This window comes from Haemaphysalis longicornis, unplaced genomic scaffold, assembly GCF_048455015.1.
Source record: "Haemaphysalis longicornis isolate Haplotype H1 unplaced genomic scaffold, Haemaphysalis longicornis Haplotype H1 scaffold_12, whole genome shotgun sequence".
Lineage (NCBI taxonomy): Eukaryota > Metazoa > Arthropoda > Arachnida > Ixodida > Ixodidae > Haemaphysalis > Haemaphysalis longicornis.
The window spans coordinates 62,412,199-62,430,712 of record NW_027526225.1 but is presented as its reverse complement, the minus strand read 5'-3'; the positions used below and the strand labels follow the sequence as shown (position 1 = coordinate 62,430,712).

At 47.0% G+C, this 18,514-nt stretch overlaps 2 protein-coding genes across 2 annotated transcripts in view; both read left to right on the top strand.

Annotated features, from left to right (window-relative positions):
* The window catches only part of LOC144162736 (ubiquitin carboxyl-terminal hydrolase 24-like), a 113,518-nt gene that overhangs the window by 87,986 nt on the left and 7,018 nt on the right, over positions 1 to 18,514 (top strand). The window contains exons 43-54 of the mRNA XM_077693375.1: positions 472 to 724; positions 964 to 1,067; positions 3,094 to 3,204; positions 4,553 to 4,646; positions 8,708 to 8,827; positions 9,201 to 9,296; positions 13,297 to 13,408; positions 14,909 to 15,009; positions 15,965 to 16,078; positions 17,089 to 17,154; positions 18,046 to 18,133; positions 18,420 to 18,498. Of these exons, the coding sequence (XP_077549501.1) occupies positions 472 to 724; positions 964 to 1,067; positions 3,094 to 3,204; positions 4,553 to 4,646; positions 8,708 to 8,827; positions 9,201 to 9,296; positions 13,297 to 13,408; positions 14,909 to 15,009; positions 15,965 to 16,078; positions 17,089 to 17,154; positions 18,046 to 18,133; positions 18,420 to 18,498 (1,338 nt within the window). The remainder of the gene's footprint in view (positions 1 to 471; positions 725 to 963; positions 1,068 to 3,093; positions 3,205 to 4,552; positions 4,647 to 8,707; positions 8,828 to 9,200; positions 9,297 to 13,296; positions 13,409 to 14,908; positions 15,010 to 15,964; positions 16,079 to 17,088; positions 17,155 to 18,045; positions 18,134 to 18,419; positions 18,499 to 18,514) is intronic.
* On the top strand, positions 4,700 to 7,658 carry LOC144162737 (uncharacterized). The gene has a single exon (XM_077693376.1). It carries the CDS (start codon positions 5,147 to 5,149, stop codon positions 7,334 to 7,336), a length of 2,190 nt encoding a protein of 729 aa, XP_077549502.1. The 5' UTR covers positions 4,700 to 5,146; the 3' UTR covers positions 7,337 to 7,658.

Here is an 18,514-nt window from a genome sequence, read left to right as displayed (position 1 = left end):
TAAAAGTAGTGGTAGACCATCAACTACTCGATGGAGGGATGAAACCATACAATTTGACCCGCCGCGGTGGCTCAGTGGCTAAGGCGTTGCGCTATTGAGCACGAGGTCGCGGGTTCGATTCCCGGCCGTGGCGGCCGCTTTTCTGATGGAGGCGAAAAGCAAAAACGCTCGTGTGTACGAGATTTCGGCGCACGTTAAAGATCCCCAGGTGGTCAAAATTAATCCGGAGCCCTCCACTACGGCGCGCCTCATCGCCTGCATTGCGTCGGCGCGTTAAACCCTACAATCAATCAAACCATACAATTTGGAGGCAAAGAAAAGGACTAGAGCATGTCAAGGTGGGAATGGTTGGAGGAACATGGTAGGGGCCTTCATCCTCCGCAATGGGCACGGATAGGCCGATGATGATGATGATGGTGGTAGGGGTGATGATACGATGATGCATCAAGGAGGGGTTGACACACTGCGCAGGTCAGCGGTGCGCCGGACGCCCAGCGCCTCGTCGGCGGCCGCAGCCACGGCCAGCAGCCGCCAGCGGGGTGACAGCCTGAGCCAGCTGACGCGTCTGGTGGACCACGGGGAGCGGCAGGGCTGGTTCCCCTCGCACATGCCCCCGCACATCGGCCAGCAGGTGCGCGAGCAGAACCTCCTGTTCGCCCGCAACCGGGACGTCTACAACACACACTACTTCGACTTCGTTGCTGCCCTCACCTCCGTCAACATGGTGCGTAGGCACTCGAACCGAACCCTCTTCGCCTTACCTTGACGTCGAGTAAAAAAATCTTGACTGAAGACATCTCCAAGACGTCTTCTTGGAGATGTCTTTACAAGGTGTCTCGAAGACGTCTTGACGTTTAAGAGTAAGGCGGTAAGACATCTTGGCGTCGAGACAGTTGGACAGTTGTAGTGCCTGCAAACTTAGGCACTGAGGACTAATACCACGGTTTGTGTCCCCCCTTGCAGGACAACATCCAGCACCCAGAGTACGAGCAGCTGATGGTGCAGAGCCTCAACCTGGCGGTCAACTTCTTCCTCAACACGTACCTCAAGTACAAGAAGAAAGACAGGTACAGCGCTACCGGCTTTGTACGCAAGCCTACATCTTGAACTCTCTTTACGGGTTCTCTGTGGCTGTGCTGAATGCTATGCTCAATGCCACATTTGATTTTGCAAAAAAATTCAAACACGAACTTCTGCGCATGCGCATGAAGGCGTGCGGTTTCCTTTTTCACGCATCTGGCACAGGATGGGGGAAAGGCGGTACATGGCGGTATGCAGAGGGTGCTGCCATAATTGTGTGCAGTAAATGTCTCCCCCATGTGGCTTATCTCTTCCCGGACAGTTGGGAAATGTAAGGAGAAAAAGTGTTATGGGGATTAGAATAAAGTAGCAGCTGTCATGCTGCTACATACACGGTTACCTCAGCAAGGCAGTTGGCCTCTTTCAAGGAAATTGCTCGCTTTATTTTGCAGAAGCAGCTGCCTCGAAAAGGCAGTCACGCAACGAAAGTTAGTGTCCCGAAACATTTTTTTTTTCATAGTTGCTTTGGCTAGAATGTTTGTTCTCTGCTTCAGAGCCGCACAGTAAGTAGAGTGCGGATTGTTAGGCATTAAAAACGGTGTTTTAGGAGCCAAAAAAGGGCAGGCGAAACAGCTCTTTAGGCCTTCAACGTCGTAAATATAGGCAGCATAAATTTTTACATAAATGCAAATAATCTCAAACGAAGACATGCGTGACCTGTATCTAGGACAGGAAAACCAAAACTGTTATTGCTTATGATGGCACAAAGGCACCAACAGTTGAATGTACCTGTTCAGTTGTCTTATAAACTGCTGGACTAATGGTGATCCATTGGTTTTATTCCACAAATGCCCTGCTCACATTTATGTTCAGTGGCCACAGGCGAGCGTCGCATAAAGTGAAATAGGCATTAAAAGCAATACTCGAGAGCTGGGAAATGCTGATTAAAACAAGCGCTACTTTGTACTTGCCTGATCAAATTTAATTACGATACTACAAAAACCAATAAAAACAGTCAACTTAAGAGAGACGGCGATTTATAAATAAATAACACGCTCTTACGTGAGGACTGTTAGGTGCTACTATGGCGATTTTCTCATGTATAATGATATTATCCGCATTATTCGGGCAAGATGTTTGAACACTGCCCAACACACTTCCATGCAATTGAAGAGCATTTTTTAAAAGGTGTGCAGCAGGTGAACAGAGTTTTGATGTAAAAACGGGCTTTAGAGCCAATTGGCAGTGTGAATTTTAAGGTGTTAGGAAATGCAGCTGCATAGTGATGTTTACCATTTTGTCTTAAAGGCATGCTTGATGCTCAACCGTGGCGTAGAAATTGAGTTGGATTTGAGTATGCTGAGTATGAGTTGGATTTAAGTAGAAATGAGGACACTGTGGCACATGTTTAAAAAAATCCATTTGGAGAGTACGCAGAACGGAGTCGAAGAATCACCGTGAAAATTGTAAAAACAATAGCAAACTACCACCATCACGAAAATTTTGGGTTCTATATCGTGCCTTTTGCCACTGGGAATGTGAGCATCCCATTCCACTGGTGATAGCGGTTGTTTTGGGGGAGTTGGTTGAACTAGAGGAATAGGTTGAATTCCATAGAGTTCTGAACAGTCAATGCTGCCTGGCCACATGAATAATGATGTAAAACCACACCAAAAAGTGAAACTTGAGGCTGTGAAATGAAATGAAATGGGATGAAATGTGAAGTGAAATTAAAAGGAAACGAAATAGGCATTTATAGGCATTTAGGCACAAATGCCAAAATAGGCATTTATAGGCACTATAAAAAATACCATAAAGGCCCTTAATAACCTGTAATTCATGCTCATTTATCAAGGTGGCATGATAGGATAAAAATAGAGTACTGCACTTAGTCCGGAACCGTGGATTCAGTGCATAGTTTAGTGAACCATCCTCTATATGCAATGTCTGCGCTACTGCATGCAAAGAAAAAGACGTGCGAAATATCTTCCCCTCTTGTCATTGCTGTTGTGCTTCTCTTGGTTCACTCAAACTTCCTCTCACTTCTGCTTCTCTGCCCCCTCCATTCCCCAGCTCGGTGATCGGTGAGTGGGTCAAGTGCATCGAGACCATCATGTCGCTGAGCGAAGCAGCCGCGTCGTGGCTTCTCAAGTACATTGCCAACGCTGGACCAAGTGTTGTCAAGTGAGTGCCGCTGCAACCCCCCTCTCCCTGCACCACACCTCCCTGTGTTCAGAGCGAGCGCCTGTGGCTTTCCTCACTCTTGCGTCTTCTTTTAGGTTCTGGGAGTATTACCGTATTTTCCGGTCTATAAGTCGCACTTTTGTATTAGTCGCACCCCCCCTCAATATGACAGTTCTTCCGGAAAAAATAATAATAATAAATAAAATAGGTCGCACCGGTGTTAAAGACGCACAGGTGTACAATTTACACTTGTTAACCAGGCAAACTTGTAGAGGGTCAGTTCATTAAAGTGCGGTGAAAGTACATGGTTGTGGCGGCCGCCGCCTCTGAACGCATCCCCCAATAAGCAGTGCTAGACACGTGCATCTACCGTCCAAAGTCCAGAAAGAACTAACTTCTCAAAAATGGTCTATTGATACACATAGATGGCATGTACTTACAGAAGGTGTTTAGGCAAAACCATCGGAGCCTTCTTCCTCCGACTCGCTAACACATCATTCATTCATTTACACCATACAGCTGTGCCTCTTAATGTGCGCTGACACCACGCAGCACACAGGCACCTTCTCACGCGCGGACCACGCGTGGCCACCATGTACCGGATTTATTCCACACATAAGTCGCACCCACGGGCGGATAAGGTGCACGAACAAACATTTCAGAAAAAACCGCGACTTATACACTGGAAAATACGGTACATGGTTCACTTGACTTGGATTTTGATGTCTGCATGGGTGGCTCCTTCAAATGAATAGTAGTATTATCGTAAACAAACGGTACAGCATGTTAAAAATGCCGCAGCGGTGCGCAAGATGTGGAAGGGGCCCTTGTACGGGGATTGTAACTTCAGCGTAGATCTGAGACATTTTTTAGTGCGTTTAGTGCATAAACTGCCGTTCAATTTTTCAGTTGTTCAGAGGCCAAAGTAAGCATTTAAATTTTCAACAGCCTACTTATGTACATCCTTTGGCTGAGCTGACAAATTTAGATCGCAGATAATCGGAGAGTATTTCTGAGGAGGACAATCATGGCAGCTCAGAGGCAGCGATCATTGATAAGGGTGTGCGAATGGTGATTTTTTGCCACGAAGATTTCACCACTTAGAAGATTGTTCATTACGCTCCAGCTTGGCACCAACGTCGATTGCGTGTGAGCAACAAATGCCAACTTTATGAATTTCACATTGCAAGATACGCATGCGTACACAACGTGAGAGAACCCAGAACCCTGCTTTGCGAGTGTTCAGTAATTCTTGTCAAACTGTCACCCAGCGTTCAACCAATCGATTTTCATCCCAAAGCGCTTGTCTTGGCTAAATCTCTCAACAAGCTGGGTGTCATCTTTTCAGGCTGTACCTCCTGGAGTGCCTCAACAAGGAAGTCCGGCACACTTTTGCCCAGATCCTGGAGAAGGCGTTGGTGTTCTGCCACAAACTGGAAGGGGTGAGTGTGTTGAGCCCCCCTCTCCCCTCTAAAGCTTAGCGAGCTGGCAGGGTTCGTAGCGGTCCTTGAAACCCTTGAAAACCCTGGAATTTGAAAATAGCATTTTCAAGGCCTTGAAAACCCTTGAATTTTTTTAGGTCCTTAAATTTCCTTGAATTTCGTCAGTTGGCTTCTGTTCAGCCAGTTTTTAGCGGATGCCTCTTGAACGCCTGGCAACTATGTACTGGAGCCAACAAGAAATCCAATCCAATCCACTCCTGTGGCTAGCGTGGTTGCAGCGGCAGCAACGATCAAAGCTAAGCCTACCCTACCGGTGTTGTGGGAAACATGGTGTGTGGATAGTCCAAGTCGTCTTCTGCAGCTGCAATATGCCGGGAAAATGCAACTTCTAGCACGCGTGGTTAAGCAGTGCTGCTTATAAAGAGTGGATTTCTCCAGACACATCGAACTCGCATCGAGCTAAGTGCAAGGTATGTGCAAAAACATTCGACGTGTCGTCAATGGGGGAGTCTGCCCTCAAAAGTCACATGAAAAGCGCAAAGCACGTGGAGAACATGACAGCAACCGCAGCGCATAGTACTGTGCGGAGCCACTTCACAGCTGTTGATAAGCAACGCATCGAGCCAACTCCTTCAAGTTCAAGTTCAACGTCGTCGGATGTGAGCAGCTTGTGCAAAGCTCACGAGAGTGTGATCGACGCGGAGATACTGTGGACCCTGAAAATGGTCACGGCGCACTACTCCTACAAATCGTCAGCACATACAGGGGACCTTTTCAAGAAAACGTTCCCGGATAGTGAAATCGCTAAGGCATTTTCCTGCAGTGAAAGGAAATCTGCGTACGTGGTGTGCCATGGTCTCGGACCGTTTTTTCTCTCGCGCCTACAACGTGAATTGGAACAGTCTGATGGTTACACCGTTCTGTTCGACGAGTCTTTGAATGACTACCTGCAGAGGAAACAAATGGACATTCATGTGCGGTACTGGAGCACGATGCCCGAACGGGTAACCACGAGGTTTTACACGTCGGTGTTCATGGGACATTCAACTGCCGAAGACCTTCAAGAGAAGCTTCTGGGTGCCCTGGAAGATTTGCCGCTGGCGAGAGCTGTCCAGCTGTCAATGGATGTCCCCAACGTAAACCTGAAGTGTTTTAGAGGATTGCAGGAGTACCTGCAGCAGAACCATCAAGTTCAGTGTTTGGACCCGGGCACTTGCGGACTTCATACCATACATAACGCGTACAGGGCGGGCATTGTTGCCAGCAAGTGGGGCCTAGAGAATCTCCTTTCAAGCCTCAGTGCCATTTTTCATGATGCGCCAGCGCGAAGGGAAGACTTCTCTACCGTGACAGGCCAAGTGACATTTCCTCTCAACTTCGCTGCTCATCGCTGGGTAGAAAATGTTGCCGTCATCGAACGTGCCATTACCCTGTGGGGCGACGTGCAAAAGTATGTCGCATGTGCAAAAAAGAAAGAGGTGAACTTGCCGAAGTGTGCATCGTTCATCCAGCTCAGTGACTTTTGCCAGGACCCACTGCTGTTGGCCAAACTGAAGTTTGCTCTGGGCATCGCGATGATGCTAAAACCATTCCTCACGGAATATCAGCTGGACAAACCACTGGTGTTCTTTTTGAAAAGGGATCTCGAGTGCCTCGTGAGGAAGCTTCTTGCGAGATTTGTGAAGTGCTCGGTGCTGTCCGCTTCCACAGGAGTTGTCGGCATGCTGAAGATGGACGTCGCAGACCCAAATAACCATGTATCATCAGAGAAAGTTGATATTGGGCACGCTGCAGAACAAGTACTCAAAGCCGCGAAGGTGAGCGCCAAAGATATGTTTGCCTTTAGGATGGAATGCAAACAGTTCCTTGTAAGCACAACCAAGAAGATTCTGGAGAAGAGCCCGCTGACATACCATCTAGTTAGGAACCTGTCGTCGCTTGATCCCCGTCAAATGGCCTCAAAGCCAGATGACTGCCTTGCAGGCTTCAGGAAGGTCCTAGACGCACTTATTGCAGTTGGTCGATTGGGTGAGCATGAGCGCGATTCTGTCCTTGGGGAATACACAGAACTTCTCCAAGAGAAGAAACACAACCTGCGACAGTTTGACAAACACTCTCTTGGCCTAGACGAGTTCTACCTTGAGCTGTTGAAGGGTGACTCATCCTACATGCACTTGTGGAAGGTTATCCGGCTTCTTCTCGTCTTGAGCCACGGGCAGGCAACTGTTGAAAGAGGCTTCAGCGTCAACTGTCAGGTCTCTGTCGAAAACCTTAAGGATATCTCGTATGTGTCACAGCGAATCATTTGTGATGCTGTAAGCAAGGCTGGTGACGTCCTGAACATTGGAATAACGAAGGAGTTGCGGAAGTCTGTCGCAGCCGCACACAACCACTATCGGGCCTACTTGGAGGATACAAAAAAACAAGTGATGGAGCAGACAAAGGCATCAAAGAGAAGCCGCATTGAAGAAGAGATACAGAGCATCAAGACAAAGAAGAAGAGGCTGGAAGCAACAATCGCTGATTTAACAGCCTGTGCCGACAACTACGCTCTGCGGGCGGAAGCCACAAGCGACATCACTTTGATTGTGAAGTCCAACAGTTTAAGAAAAACTGCAAACGAAAAGTCCCTGGAGCTTGCAGAGATGGATGAGAGCCTGAAGGGGAAGCTTCTGGAACTTAAAGCCTGAAGGGAAGCTTCGGGAACCTAATGTTTGAACCTAGTCCCCTTTTGTGCGTGTGTGTGTGTGTGCAATACGTCTAGATTGAGAGGTGAATCAGCAAAAGGGATGTTGAAATCAGCCGAAAACAGTGCAATGAAACCAGCATTAAATGAAAATTGTGCTTGCATTTTCTTCCGTGCAGTAAAATATGTGCTTCCATGCTGTGAAAGATGGTGTTGTGTTTTTCTATTATCTCAAAAAATGTTATCTTAAGTCCTTGAAAATCCGTAGTTGGGGCCTTGAAAGTCCTTAAAAACCCTTGAATTTTTTTCTTCATGGCCGCTATGAACCCTGGCTGGGCTCTGTCAGTCAAGGCTGGCAGTGGCACCATCGTTACATGGTGTTGTGCTGTTAGCTAAGTATATTACATCATCATCATCAGCAACAGCAGCAGCCTATCTACACCCACTGCAGGGCAAAGGCCTCTCCCATTAATCTCCAATTACCTCCGTCCTGTGCTAACTGTGACCAATTTATCCCCGCAAACTTCTTGATCTCATCTGCCCATCTAACTTTCTGCCGCCCCCTGCAACGCTTGCCTTCTCTAGGCATCCTTTTGGTTACCCTTATGACCACGGGTTATCTTGCCTTTGCATCACATGCCCTGCCCACACTTATTTCTTGTTCCTAATTTCTACTAGTATGTCCTTAACACGCGTTTGTTCCCTGACCCACTTCACTCTCTTCTTGTCCCTTAATGTTACACCCATCATCTTCCGTTCCATTGCGCGCTGAGTTGTCCTCAATTTAAGTTGAACCCTCTTAGTGAGCCCCCAAGTTTATGCCCCGTAGGTGGGTACCGGTAAGATGCAGCTGTCGTACACAAGTATATTACAAACTTGGCTAAAACTTGCGAACGACGACGGAAGTTGCCTTATCACTGCACCCTGTCGTGCCTCCATGCAGCGTAAAGAGTGTGTTACTGCAAGTATTTTGAATGTGACACGAGTGGTTTTTGTGACCTCCTGGGCTTAAATCTGGCTATAAATTACATAAGCAGTGACAGACGAGCTACGTGAGAAAAAGTGGACGATGTAACGCATTAAACGCAATTTTCTTTGAAATTGTGGGCTTGTGTTGACGTCACGGGTCGCCCCTTCGGCAGAGTGGGACCTCACACGAGCTATTGCAGTTCTTAGCTTCTACCCGAGTATAGCAGTATTTTGTTGTAGCGTTCTGTTGTGTTATCATACTGTTTTTTTTTTCTTTTGCTTGATTTACATCCGTTTCGACGCGGAGTTTGAGCTTTGCCAGGGTGTGTCGGATTTTTGTGTAGAAGCAGTCGTTCTTGCTTTAGAGCCCAGTTTTAGCTTGGCTTGGCTTGACTTTTGCTTGCAGAGTCAGGTGGATTTGGATGTGGTGGGCGTGTGCCTGATCAACCTGCTGGACCAGGACGTGGCGGACAACTGCTGGCACTCGTCGCAGTACTTCTGCCTCCTCAACAACTACGCACAGCTGGTGAGGCCATAGCTGCTCTCTCTCGCCTGGTCTTTGGATTTCTACGTTGTCGAGTATTTTGGCAGGACGGGAACCTAGCATGTCCAATTCCAACGTATGTATTATGTATATGTCATCTGTGTATAGGTATATGAAATGCATATGTCAAAACAGAATGTAAATTCAGATTCACTGCAAAGGGCCGGGAAGAATTGCCGACCAAGTAACAAAAAGCTCACAGGGCAAGGTATGGGGAAATTGAACTGCTAACATTTACGCAAACTGGTACAGCACATTTTGTGCAGTTTTGCAGAAAAAAAAAAATGTTCTCTTGTGTGTGTAAATTTGATGATTTGATGATGAAGAAATGTGTGGCGACTCTCTCCCCGTGTAGGGTTCCAAGGCCTGCCAGCACCTGTTCAAGCTGGGTGCGTTTGAGAAGTTGATGGCCTTTCTTCTGGGACCCCTCAGTGCCAACATGGATTCGGAGGTGGGATACGATTTCACCAAACTTCTCCTCCAAGCTTGCATTTTCAAAAAAAAAAAAAACAAGTATCTTTATTCGCTGCAATGCAATTCTTCGCCATACAGTCGAACCTGACTACAGTTAAACCTCGATATAACGAAGTCGTACTTGGGGCCGCAAATTTCGTTAAATCGAGAATTTCGTAAAATCGAGGTTTCGATTTTACAGTTCATTTAACCAGTTATTGGGGTTTTAACACTTTGGCCCTCGCCAGGCAACAACTGCTATGTAGTTACCTCTCCAATTAAAGCGAAATTTGTACTAAAACTGGCCGCGAAAATTGTGTGAATTAAGAGTTTCAACACTTGGGCAATGGAATTCGGATAGCCGACGGTAGTTCATGTGTCATCGTAAAACCGGTGCTTTTTCCGCAACGCCTCATTAAATATGATAGCATACTAGGTTTCCACTTTTTCTTTTTTCATTTCGGTCACTACTAAATGCCGCTGTTAGTCAATTGAACCCGCGTCCATGTCCCGTGAACTTCACCCCGTCACCCCGCCGAGGTGCTCGTTCGAAGTTACGCCTCTTCTCGTCCATTCAGTGGTAGGCTTAGGCGCGGCGGGCCAATAGCGGAAAGCTGCTATGAAACTTTCGAAAGACTTTTTTCATGTACAAGGGCTCCGCAGTATGGGCGCGTGATTCAACCACAACACTCGAGATAAAACCATGATTGCGAGTTGAGCGGAGTACACGCGGACCGCTTCACTGTGTGGAGCAGCGCTTACGTGATCCGGAAAGCGGAAAGCTTACATGAAAAATCTTCCGGCCAAATTCGATTAAGCAATTACTTTTATGCCCACTGAGCCCTTACGAAACTGATTTCTCCGCACCGCAGCTGTCTAATGAACGCTGGTGAAACGAAGATGACCACGTTCAGAGAGCAATTTATTGCCACCAGCACTCGATGTTCAAGCCGTAGTGAAGAAGTCCGTAAGCAGTGCTTGGCGTTTCTTGACCAGGGCGGGCTTTACGTGACGCTCGTATGCTGACAGCGCTAACAAGGTCTTAAACATTCGTGTGCACCTGCGTGCCTCCGCAGAACATCGATGGCATCCATCACACTTCGGTGGCTGTCAGTTTCACCGAGCTTCCTCAGGCTCTTGTTCGGAACACTTTTCTTTATCTTGGAGTGCTCATGCTGCTTACAAGACTCACCTAACGATGCACGAACAAAATATTAATTTGGTTATCAGCGAGCACAACCTAGCGCAGCAGCACCGTGAGCAATGACGCGTAGAAAAAAAAAAGCTTGAAGTAGGCTTCGGTAGCCTAAGCATAGAGGGCGCTGGCGTAGGCAACGATGGAGACGTCAAAATAGTGGATGCACTATTAAACCGTCTATGACCGCTAGCGGTTTGTGCAGCTTCGTTCTTCGCTTTTAATTGTTGTTAACCGTAGATTTCACCGCTTTTCTTTCATTTTAGCCTTCAAGAGTCAATTTGAGTACTGAATTTTTTCAATGTAGGGCCTGAGAGGCAAAATAAAACGTGCCTCGACCGGAATTTCGTTCTTCCTTTCTTGCCGTGACTTCGTTAAATCGAAAGCGCCGCACAAAATTACTTCGTAAAATCGAGACAAAAATACATGCATTTAGCAAAATTTTGTTAGAAAACTTGAAAAAATTCGTTATATCGCGAATTTCGTTAAATCGAGGTTCGTTATATCGAGGTTCAACTGTATATCGAACCGATTTACATCAAATTATCCTGTATAGTGAACTATTTCTGAGCAGAGCATATCTCGAATGAGAATACAGTCAAACCCAATTACAACGAACCCGGCTAGAGCGAATTATGCTGCATATCGAACAAAAAACAACTCAGTTACAAAAAACACGCAAAACATATCCCTTATAACTAAGTTCACATCGGATACACTGAACTCCGTGTGCCTAGAATTGGCACCGAAATGCATGGTCTCAGAGCAACGATTGAGATGTTGGTTGGCCGTGATTGAGATGTTGAGCCTCGCGTGGAGCGACGTGATGCCCAACACTTTCTGTAACTGTTTCCAATGCGCGGGACTCACAGCAGAACCTGCGAGTACGGAATTCCCGCGGCAACGAAATATTTTTGTATCCCCGGTGAACGTCCATCGAAGCCCGTGTGTTTCATATCTCGCAGCAGCGAAATGTTTTCGGAAAGTGATCGCACATTAACGGAATTCGCTGCATGTCCGGTCGACATTTTTATCTACCCATTTGAGGCTAAGTGTCCAAAAAGTGCTCAAATGCATTTTTTTCCGGATTCAAAGTGCGTAAAGTTCTGCCACGGTGCACTTGCATGGCCGCCGCCATATTTGTTACGTAAAAGATCGTGCAACAGACAGCCGTGGAGGCAGCCTCGCTGCAACACCACCAGGGGGCGAGACGTGGTGACTCAAGGCACAGCTTTGGCTTCGGCTACACTGGCTGGCTACCGCTGTACAGCGTGCGTGCGTTCCTTGCGTGTGCGGCAATTGGCACGTTTTCTCTCAATCAAAAGCGGACGTTTTTATCGCTACAAAGCAGCGATCATCGCCCAAGTCAGCGGCCCAAGTGGAAGAAGAGAGGATAGTGCCGACGAGTTTGGAACTGCCTGCAGCTCGCTCTACCATTTTGAAAAGCGAGGACACCACTCTAATGGCACACGTGCGCAAAACAGAACAGTGTGGGCTGTGGCCTTTCTGGACATCAACAAAGCGGTGCTCACTTAGTTTTGTGGACAGCATTGGAACAATGAGATGCCACTGTCTGGCAAAGTTTCACAACAGAAGAAGCCAGACTTCGCGTTCATGTTTATTGGATGTACTCTGTGCCAGGGAGAAACCAGGGGCCAGGGACCAGGGAGAAAAACGTGCAGAGAAGGAGAACCTGCAGGATGTTTTGGATGTGTTTGACACCATTCGGCCGTTCTTAGGCGCGCACGACTAGGAATGAAACACTTCTTGTAGTGTGAGAGCTGAGCTGTGAAGCTACTGCAAGGTAAGGCTCCCAAAGTGATGCAACCGACTTTTGGGAACAAATTTTCATTTTGTGGGTGATTTTCCTGTCGTTTGTGTTTCATTCTCGTGGCAACAAAATTCCCACAAAAGCGAATTTTTTGGCTTTCCCCAGCGGTTTTCTTATTTAAACTATTGCAGGCAGTGAAGTTGTTTGAGCAGAAGATACAGGACTATTTCGTGCGAAAATAAGCAGTTCATCAATTAAGTGCATTTATGACGTGTGTTTGTGCTTTTATGACATCCAGTTCCTTAGCCAGCTGATATCAAATTGTGGCCTATATTGAACTTGAAGTTCAATGTAACTGGGTATGACCGTATAGTAATCAGTTAATTCTTGCTGTAGTTTAGTGGCAAGGTTGGGCTGCACAGTGAAATCTCATTGTATCCGTTTATATCAAAAGTGCTGCTTGGGCTGCGGATGACAAGTTTTCTTGTCAGGAAATTCTAATTTTGATTTGTTGTGGGCAGTTAGGGAGTCAGAGGGATGCCCCAAGGTGGTATTCCACTCCTTGTTGTATCCTGCTTAACTATACTTTATTAGTAGTGTGGGTATAAAGTTTGTTCTGCCAGCTATTATTTGAATGTGTTACAAGCGTTAATGTCAACCAAATGGTTATTAAGCTACGTTTGCAGACTGGACTGGTCCCTTCCTGTTTTTGTTTTTATTTTGTTTGTTTCTGGGGGCAATAATACTTATAGGCATCCTGTTTCATGGTGGTTTAAGATGGTCCGTAATCTAGCCTACTCCACCGGCCTGACCTAACCAAGCCTAACTGAGCACACTCGTATAGGGAAGTAAAAAAACTTGCACGTTTGTCTGACGTGTGTCTGTGACAGAAAACGGCAGTCTGTGTGGCTGTTTTATCTCAGACTGTAGCTAGCGAACTGCTGGCAGAAACGCATTGAAGGACGAGTTCAAAGTGGGGAGTGAATGTCGACTCCTTCTTGGGGCTGACCCTCGTGCCGTCGTCATTCCCAGGAGTCCTTCAGCAGGAGGTGGAGCCACACGCAGATCCACGAGTTCGGCTACCTGCACAGCACGCTCATACACCTGGTCCTCGCCTGCAACCTCACCTGCCTGCACAGCTGCGGTGAGTAGCACATCCTGTGTGTGCGCTCTTGGATGCGAGCTGTGCTGCTCCGAGGTGATGAGAACTGTACCTTTTCGTCAGGGTTCCTGTAGGACAGGGGTTCTCAAGCATGTTGGTCCCAGGGAACCCTGCTAAGCTCTGTGAAGTGCCAAGGAACCCCCCCCCCCCCCCTTCTCCCTGGCCATTTTTCATTCTGTTCATGCTACATTAACGTGCAATAAATTCAAAAGCAAGCAAGAGTGTTTTTTTCCAGTCGATTTTGCGTGAGCGCGTACACTAGCGGTACCTATCTCCAAACAGGAGAAATGCGCATGGGGGTAATATACGGCCGAGATTCAAGTGCAATAGTTTAACCACGCGGCCCGTTTTCGGAGTCTGGCTGGCTACAAGCTGCTGGCGAGATTTATTTTGCAGCTCGCGCGTTTCTGTTATGCTTCGAGATGTGCTTACTGACACTCGGGCGTGAGTTATTGGAGGTTCCTCAAATCGATCGCACCTCGGGTTCACCGTATAAGTGACTTCGCGACTGCGGAACCAAGAATTTATCAGTGGCTCGCAAAACCCTGAGGAGGGGCCTGCGGAACCCTGAGGAGGGGCCTGCGGAACCCGTAGGTTCTGCGGAACCCACTTTGAGAAACCATGCTGTAGGAGTAGCTCAGTTGAAGGCGCAGTTGTGATCTGGCAGCAACTGCCCAGTGCCATCACCCACTTTTGTTATTAACGAGCCTGAGTAATTGAAAAGACTGCGGAAAGGTGGAGTACAGCACCAATGTGCTGTCGTGGGCCTTTCTTTCTTGTTTTTCTTTTTTGTGTTCTGGTTTGTAACTTCGCGCTTTTATGTATTTATTTTTTCAATTAGAAACTGCCACCACATTGCCCAATTTTTTTTTAGTGTACATGTAGGGACACTTTGGAAAAACTTCTTGGGTGGCAGGTGGCATGCATTACTATGGCTTGCTGTCAACATACTGGCGTGGCCATTGCTGAATCTGGCTTGATGGGTCTCCCTAAGTCTGTCTGCAAGACACCCATGAAATACTCATCCATGCTTTTCTAGCATGGTAGCTCGTAGATTGTCCTCGTTTTTGGAACCTGTTTTTGAGTTAAGACACAGTTGAGCACACCTTAGTTAATGGAAAGACAAAGCAGAGTACACAGTTAAAACTTGTTCTTAGAAACCAGATTCTACAACTTTCCTGGGTTAACAAATTTGGATTCCTCTACACATACCTACGGGCTCAATGCTTTCTCAATTTTATGAAGTTTCCGTATTTAAGAAAATAATTTGTGGGCCCCATTGACTCCGTTGAATTAAGATTTGAGTTTATAAAAATACCAGTTGTTTTGTCTTCTTTTGTTTGACGTCTTTATCCTAATCATATGAGTTAAGGGCCACTGTAGAATGCCTGCTCACTCCCATTTAGTCATCAAGGCATAACAATACACCTGAAGTTATAGGAGGCGGAGGTTTTTCATCCATCCTCTGCCTCTGCTTTTCAGAGCCCGCGGATGCCTTCCCCCAGCCTTCGGACATACTCCCGATGCCAGACGTGGTGCGGAAAGCACTGTCCGGGCCGGGGGCCTCCCGCTACTTGCGAGAGGTACGTACAGCTTGCAGCGAGTAGGCCAATAGCTCAAAGGAGTACCAACACGGGATGTCAAAGCTGAGGTAGCTACGGAAAAGGCCTCCCTTGTATATGGACATATCTCCCAGCAAGTTTCACCAGCTGCCATTCAGTATAACATATTTTAAATCCATTTTAATCTTCGCGTGTACGAGAACACCCAGAACAGATACGCTTTTGCGATCGGCATCAGCATGATGTTACCTGGTCCTCCTGGCCCCAAACTGCCGACGTGAGGGCCCCCGTGACGTGGCCAACGCGCTGGCTGCGGTTGACACGCACTGCTTTGGCGTGTGCATCATCTTGGTTTTGGGACTGACATCGTGCTGCCCGGGCGTGTGGAAATGGTGAAGACCATGGCCGGTCTCGCGCGCTTGCACGCCCGTCCGGACCGGCAGTGGTGTGACAAAAATGGGGACGTCACGAGCAGCCTCTTGTCATGGTGGCCGCCTCAGTGTCCGTTTTGTCGAAACCTAAACTGAAGGAAATAAACAAGGCCCAAAATAATTATTTCCGCTGTGATTGACTGTCTAATGAGCCATTCTATGATGAGTGCACTGGTAGGCACCCATAAGAGCGAAAAAAAAAAAAAAAAACGTAACACGATAATTTAGTGTCAGTACTGATTTGATTTAGCAAATGACTGATTTAGCAGTTAGTTTTATTTTTCTCCATATGCGGATGATGCTGACGTCAATGGAACAAAAAGATTCAAACAAGCGTATCACAGATAGCTTTAATATAGCCTCTAGTTGAGCCCGTAAACAATGCAGGGGGGGCTATTCTTAATGTAAGTCCAATCTTGTCAGCCCCAGCGAGCTCCTTCAGTCTTTACGTATAGCACCAAAGTTTATGGTGGCACAACTGGATTGGAAGTTTTGCTCCAGCACTGTTCACAAGCGCCTGCTTTTGCTGCCGTTAACCGTCCCAGGTGGTGTCGGCGTGCCGAGAGACCACGGGCTTCATGGACACCCTGGTGCAAATGGTGGTGCAGTGCAGCATCTGCAACGAGCCCTTCTCCAAGCTCATCATCAGGCTCATCATGGTGAGTGGCACTGCACCTCTGGTGGCCCGACGGTCACTCATCTGAGCTGTGTGTCGGCGTGCGATGTTCAGTGCTGTCACACGCCTGGACCAAAAGCCCAAGTCTGGAGATTGAGCTCTAAGTGCTCATTGAGCTCTAAGTGCTTATGAGTACTCAAGTACTCATGAGTTCTTGCATGTGTCACAAGAGAGATCCCGTACCTGTGTGTCTTTACTATATATTCAGAATTTTCTGCAATTTTTACTGTTCCCCTCCTCCAAAAAAGGAGCATAGACTGAGTATGTGAGTGCGTACTTGTGAAAGATTGCGTGATCATTGGTCAGTACCCACTCGGAACCTTGTGTGAGTTGGAGTGAGTATGACTGGGGATCGTGGCCTCTTCCAACGACAGCGCATTTGTTGTTCCACCTGCGTTGAGATAACTAAGCCAGCAGGTTTTGGAATCTCGATTGGATGCCTGTCAAATGGACTCCCAGCTAACCAACCTAACTGTAACCATTGGGACATTGTGTTGGAACGTCGTCGCACCTGTGTTGCTTTGCGTTTGTTTGTTGTGGCCAGAAGCCGAGTGGTCACGTGACCTTTGTTTGTGCCTGAACACAACCAGCAACGCTACTGGAGAAGAAAAGGTCGTTCACGGTTCCTGCCTTGTTTGTCACAGAGTAGAAAAACCACCACACTTCATGGTTAAAGCGGCGTGCTTTACTTTGACCCTCACATGATCCTCAGTGCTGCTTTCAACCGGTGTCTTCTCCTCCCGCTTTCTGCAACACTCTTTTGTAGTTAGTGTTTTGAATCGGCATCTTGTTTTGCAAGCTGCGCACTCTCCTTTCGTATTACATTTGATTTATTCTGTGAATCGTTGAATCATTGCTAAACTGTGTAACCGCCCAGTTTTTAGATTGAGTTTAGGGGTCTCAGCAATGTAAATTCGTGCTGGTGTTGTGGAGCGATATTTTATCTAGGGCATTTGAAGTTAACGTTGTGCCTCTTTGCGTGTCTTATTCCAGACGCAATACTCGATGGTCCCGTCGAATGAGCTCAAGAATCTTTCGCAGCTGTTGCTGGAGCTGCTGGTGAGCATATTTTTTGACATCTTTGAGACCCTGCTTGAAACAATAGTCTAAGAATAATTGTTAAATCCCCATTTGAACGGAACTCTTAAACATCATTTGAGCCGGAGTGAAATTGCTAGAAGTTGAATTTCCCTAGTTTTGCTATAAAGAATCTGTGGTGCTTTCAGGAATGCAAACTAATCGCAATGTGCTTATGTAGCATTGGTCACCAGTATGCACGAGGGGTCAAAAGTTGAAAGCCCTGCTTGGCTAGCTGATGTACTCGGACCAAGAGTTAATGCAGTCCAGAAAGATATCGCGTCTGATTTCCGGCCTGAGCTGTTGCTTGAGAAAACAAAATGCAGAAACACTGTTACTTTAAGAGTGTCTCAAGGAATATCACAAAGTCTAAATTATTTATAATTTAGTATGCTGGTTCACAAATGACCAACTTGGGTTGAGGGGATCGAAAACTTGTATATCTTGTGGTCACATTGTGCAATCTGGTATTCATAAGGCTTCCAGTCCCCCACTCCCCACCCCCCTTTTGTTTTTGAAAATATTGTCATTGTGACACAGCTTAAAGAACTTTTTTTTTTTTTTTTGTTAGGGGTACAGGCATTTTGGAATGGGGTGAAACATTTTGGCCAGAAATGCAGTAGGGTCGTGCGCTTCACTAGGGAACTTGTACATCTTCCCTCAAGTTGCGCTTTACTTTCGACTGGTTTCCAAGTAGGCACTAAGAAGCCATCCAACGTTCACTTCACGCCAAACCTTTGTTGCCATCCCAACAGTTTTCACGATGGAATTGCATTTGTGCACTGAGTGGCGCAAATTAAAAACGAAAGTGAAACTCTGGAGTGCTTGTGTGGTGGGTCAGCATGCCGTCGCTCGTGTTTCCTTGACTTGCAGAAAGTGGACGACCCCCTCCAGTACAGCCGGATCAAGCTGGTGATTGACGGCTCCCAGGAGTCCAGGGAGGAGTTTGACGGGCTGCTGGGTGAGGCTGCCTAGTGTTGTGACACGTTTTTGGACAGGGAGGGAGGCCACGTAACAACACGGCCCGTATTTTCTCGATTACAAGCAACCCCCTTCTCTTTACTTCAGAAAAAATTTCAAGAAAAGTCACATTTTAACATGGATGTTACCCTATGGCTTTGTCTTCCTACTCTCGGGACCTCCTGTTCAGCGATAGAGTAGCTGGCCTTGAAGGAACGATAACAAAAAGAGGACACTGACGCTGTTGTTGCAAAACTGAACCTGACACCTGCGTTTTCTCTGCGCAGAGATCATCAAGGCCAACCACAGCAACGACAGCAGACGGTCCTACCAGGGCGTCAAATTCCTGGTGACCATGGCGCACAGGTACTCCCAGATCCTA